Genomic DNA, 5238 nt, shown 5'->3' with positions numbered 1-5238 from the left:
TATTGAACGGTGACCAAAGGCAAAATTGGGGCTGATAAGAGGAAACATTGCGTTTAATGGTTTCCAGATGATGAGAACAATGTACAGTAAGGGCACAAAGTGTGAGATTCATAGAAAAATTTTCCTAAGAATATTTCCAATCTTTTTCTCACACAAGAGAAAATGGGTTAGGGGGCGTTGGGTATAACTTTATGGAACAAAGGGGGCGGTGGATCGAAAAAGTTTGAGAATCACTGCTATAGACTAATGCGCCGACTCTCCCACTCAAACAAACCCTTCTGTTATACTTATTTTTATCTTCCATACAACGAGTTCAGACGCGTTACTTTTTAATTGGTGTCAGGAGCTGACAAGAGAATAAACTTTCACAATTTTTCTATCCTGACTCATTTATGCCATCCAGTGACCACGTGAGCGGGCCTAATCGTTCTAACGTCGCGACAAGGGTTTAGAGTAAATAATGAAAGCTCACAGATTCTAATAGGTGTCATCATGTAGCAGTACGTGTCTTTTTTTACAGGTGCATATGGTCCTGGGTTTATTTTAAATAAGCACTCTTACAGATGTTGCATGTTTCGGGAATACCTGGAATAAGGCAACTGGACTGGCTCTATTTTCTTCACATCTAAATCTCATAGAACATGTATAAGACATCCTTGGTCGCAGGATTGCAACACATCATCTTTCACAAATAGCTGCAATGCTCCAAACAGTAGGAGAAGGTGGTGCAAGATGGGGCTATGAAATAAGACGGGGATGTCAGTTTATTCGTGGTTAATGTGCTTTTATCTAGCTGTTATTTGGGGAACTAAATGTCAACTTCGAAAGGGATTATGAAACGAAAGAATGTCCGAATCGCTCTCTTTGTTTGGAAATAAATATAGCACTTATCTATTGTAGTTTAACGTATATATTTTTAAATTGTTTTTGTAAGTTTTAAAAAATTTTTCAAATTATAACTGCGGCTACTATTCAAATACAACTAGTATGTAATTTTAATGTCAATATTCATCCATGGAATTTAGTAATCAGTTAGTTTTGTGAATGGTATATAAATAAGAAAAATTTTCGGTTAACGAATTCTTATGTAAAATACCGGTAAGTCATTTAATTTATCAGATATTTTACTTTCTATTTATTGTACAATAAAAAAAGATTTAAACAATTGTTAACATGTATGAGTATGTCAATAATTTAAAAATATGTTATTTATTTAGGAAATGATATTTTTCAACCGACCGGACAGAGTCGCAAACTGCTGGTAATCATGTGGATTTTTGCTGTATCTATTCTCGGATATAGCTATAGCGGATGTTTGATGTCATTTCTAACATTTCCTGGTTTAGAAGATGTACCGAGAACTTTTCCGCAGTTATTTCAAGCTGTAAAGAACGGACATTACACGTTGAGTATTCCTATGAAGTCATCATTAGGAACGGCTGTTAAGGTATTTGATCTTAAAGATATAATATTACTTGATGTTCAGGGTATCCGAAAAAAACTGACAAGTTACAGATACTATCGTATTAATTTTAGGAAATAGATACAGCCACAATGTGCTACTCTAATTAAGTAAACAGAAAACCAAAAAGTTTTCTCATCTGTATAAACGCTGTATAAATATCGAAATATCGAGAGTATACTTACTTTCGATATTTCGATACAACCTTTATACAGAATTGTTTTTTAGCGTATTTTCAATGTAAATTAGTAGAAATGTTGAGACGGACGTTTTTATCGCGAAAACGTGAACGTACGTCCAGCGCCGGCATCTGGCAAGTCTAGAAGGTTGACAATGGCGTTTGCTACGTCTAGAAGTTCGACTTAAACTTCTTCATTTTTTTTTTGGTTCGGGTTAAAATTATAACGTATTTTATTAAAATGATTTAAGCATTTATGTATAATATTGCAAAGAAACAGACGATTTTAAACCAGAAATTATTTAATTATTCAAATTTTTTTTGCAAGTGATGTGAAGTGCCTATAGAATTTTTATATATTTGTTTTCATAATAGCCTATCATAATTTTGTAAAAGTAGGTTTGGTCTTTCACGGCATCTTCTACCATCAACAGCATAATACAATTGTAAATATCTAAAAATAATTTTCCAATTTGCTTTCTGATTTAATAAGCCACTTCTTCCTGCAACAAAAGTATGTCGCGAGAAATATCGTACTGGAGGAGACACGACGCTAATTAAAGTCAAAAGTAATTATTTGGTGTTATTAAACATCCTATAAATATTTTAAAATAGTGTAATTTGTTTATTAAATAGATTCGGGATCTCCGAATCTATTATATAATGATTTCGAAAGTACCTACAAGAAGTGAGGCCTAGGCTTAAAAGAATTTTGTAGTAGTGTCCGACGCTGCATATGATTTGGGCCACAGAGCGTAAAGACCGTGCATTCATTGGTATAAATACTGAGTATATATAAATATTACATGCACAGGAAATCATAGACCTTTCGGATTCATAATCCACTTAATTCCAGTTCTCCATCTGAGTTTACTGTTACAGAAAATAAGTATTTTATTGCGTTGTCTTGTGACAATACGTTGAAACATAATTTAGCAGCATGGAATTGATTACATTTTGGATGCCAGTAAAAGATGAATATCCTCTCGTGAGTGGAAAAACTCAAAGGATTTTAACTTCATTTGCGACTTTTTTTATTGTGCGAAGCTGGGTATCGCTATCGCTGTATTAAAAAGTAAGTAATGCACGAAAATAAATGTGGAGGAGAAAATGAGAATGGACGTGTTCAGTTTGATTTAAAAATTTAAGAAAATATGCGGTGTTCAACAGACTCATCCAAACCACTAAATATAATTAATTGAGTTTGTTCAATTACATTTTTTTTAATCTCTAATACGTGTTTTATTTATTTGTGACCACTTATTATAATTAAGAAGTTTCCGTTCAATTTCCTCCTGTATCTTCTCGAACTTACTACTGATTTCTTCAAGGTTTTTCTGCAAAATCTAAAAGAAAAACATGTCATCATGGGTGTGATCGATGTTTTCAATCCGTGTTAATTTAAACTTATATATTTGTTGTTGTTTAGTAAGTTTTTCTATTTTTAGTATAGATTTATCTTAAGACCACTCACCATTTTCGTGACCAGTATTTACGAAATCCAAAGATAAAAGGCCTTGCGGTTTGGAAACAATGGAGTCGTTCTTGCTGAACGTTCTGTTACGTGTAGAGCTGAATCGTTGAAAATAACTAATAAGTCAATGCGGCTTGACTGACCAAAAAAATGTGTGGCTCTCTACAATAAGAAAAACTGAAAACACTCTAATAGAGTCAACTGATTTATTACTTAGGTTCTGAAGGAAACGAGTTTCTGAAGTAATCACATTAATTAGAGAGGCAAAAGGAGTGCGATGAAGCGAACACTGGGAGACTCTGCCATAGAGTTCATTCCTTCAATTAGTTATCTTAAAAGTATTAAGTACTTCAGTATTAAGTATTAAGTACTTCAGTACTTGAGACAATCCTGCCTCACTGAGCACAGGAACTTTCTTCCTATTTACACTGTTTCGGCAAAGAAATTGAAGACAAGTGTCACTGTGACGGGGAGAGTGAAGATGATGCCATTTGTTTCATATTCACCCACAAAAAATTTGAAGATCAACGCAACGATCTTTTCCAAGAATGTCTTCGGGCTAGGCTAAACTGCCCCCCAATACTGCAGACTTATTTAAAAATAAACACTTATGAACTAACCTCACAGACTTCATTCCCAATACGAAAAAACTGAAAACAACGATTGGTACCAGCCAGCAAGACACGAATACGACATAACTGACAGACCAACTGCATGTAATCGAAATCGAATGGCTAGTAATTACTCTCTTCAGTGTGTTGTAACAAACAAATTATCTAGTTCAGTATTAGTCTTTAAATTTGAAGCTTCTATTTTGTATTTGTGTTTAAACTGATAGTAAAAAATAATTGATTTCTGGTTATATTAATATATGCAATTCACTTATCTGCGTAGTATAGATTTTTAGAGACAATCATGAGCTTGTGGTCTCGGGCAGCAAAATATGCAATTAGCGTCAAACGTGCTAAATTCTTCGAGTAATCAATTAATTAAAATATCTGAGTACATATTACACTGTATAATAAAAACTCTAATCTATATTTAATACATTTTTTCATTTGCATATACTATTTTTTTTCGTGTGTACTACAATATAAATAGTTGCAGAATAAAATATGTCATATCAATTTGTTAAAATAATTATATTTAACTAATTAATTTTATTTATATTAGACAGGAAAAACCGAATTAACAGCTTCCCTGAAAAATTTTCTTACCGAAGGAAAGTTGATAGATTACAATGAAATGCGATTTAATGAAAGAAATATCGCAAATATAGGTTTTAACAACGTTATGCAATTTGTTAAAAGATTAAGAGGAGAAGACAATTTCTTGTTTTCTACGGATATTCTGTTTATTCAGTTGACATCATTTGGAGTAAGAAAAAATTTCCCATTAAAAAAAGAATTTGATCTGACGTAAGTAAAAAAATTAATCTCTGAATAAAATAAGAATTAAGTTTTTAATAATAAAAAAAATTTTAAATTGTCTTGTTGCATACACATTAATTTATTAAATTTATTTTATTCCAGTTTGAGAAAATGTCTCGAAGCAGGATTATATGAAAAATTTTTATCAGACGAAGTCCTTCGTTACAGCGATGAAAAACAGTTGTTATTAGTAGAATCTGATGATTTTCATCCTTTGACATTAGATGATTTGATTGGAACATTTGGAATACTAATAATTGGTTATACCCTTTCAGCAATTGTATTTATTTTGGAAATTATTTTTAAACAAATATCTTATCAGTATTCAAAATAATCTGAAATATTTTACATATATTTTTGGAACAAATATGCAAACACGAAATGTGAACTTTATTACCTGCCTAATTTTATTTAAAACTAGCTCAAGGACCCGCTTCGCTGGGTTTTTATTTGTGGGCAAAAAGTAACGATAGTGAAGATTAAAATAATTACATTATAGCCAATCTTACCCGTTTTCACAGAATGAAAGAATTAGGTTTCCCGTTTCCAGACTAATTAGAGAATTTTTACGTCCAGTCAAACGAACTATTTTCAACGTTTATGGAACGTTTACAATCGTTTATAATCGAACCAATATTCGAATTTTATGTTCGAATTTAATTCGAACAAATTTGAACATAAAATTCGAAATATA

The 5238-nt window shown here is 31.9% G+C and overlaps 1 protein-coding gene across 1 annotated transcript; it reads left to right on the top strand.

Moving 5' to 3' along the window:
* Window positions 1-4302: 4302 nt before the first annotated feature.
* Window positions 4303-4898, top strand: LOC111638516. The gene is made up of 2 exons (XM_023384232.1): window positions 4303-4532; window positions 4647-4898. The coding sequence occupies exons 1-2, from the start codon at window positions 4360-4362 to the stop codon at window positions 4876-4878; spliced, it is 405 nt and encodes a 134-aa protein (XP_023240000.1). The 5' UTR covers window positions 4303-4359; the 3' UTR covers window positions 4879-4898.
* Window positions 4899-5238: the final 340 nt, after the last annotated feature.

The sequence above is a fragment of the Centruroides sculpturatus genome, unplaced genomic scaffold (genome assembly GCF_000671375.1).
Source record: "Centruroides sculpturatus isolate CEXI.00-Female unplaced genomic scaffold, Cexi_2.0 scaffold1152, whole genome shotgun sequence".
In the NCBI taxonomy this organism is placed as follows: Eukaryota; Metazoa; Arthropoda; class Arachnida; order Scorpiones; family Buthidae; genus Centruroides; species Centruroides sculpturatus.
The sequence above is the reverse complement of the archived record's forward strand: the minus strand, read 5'-3'. Positions and strand labels throughout refer to the sequence as shown.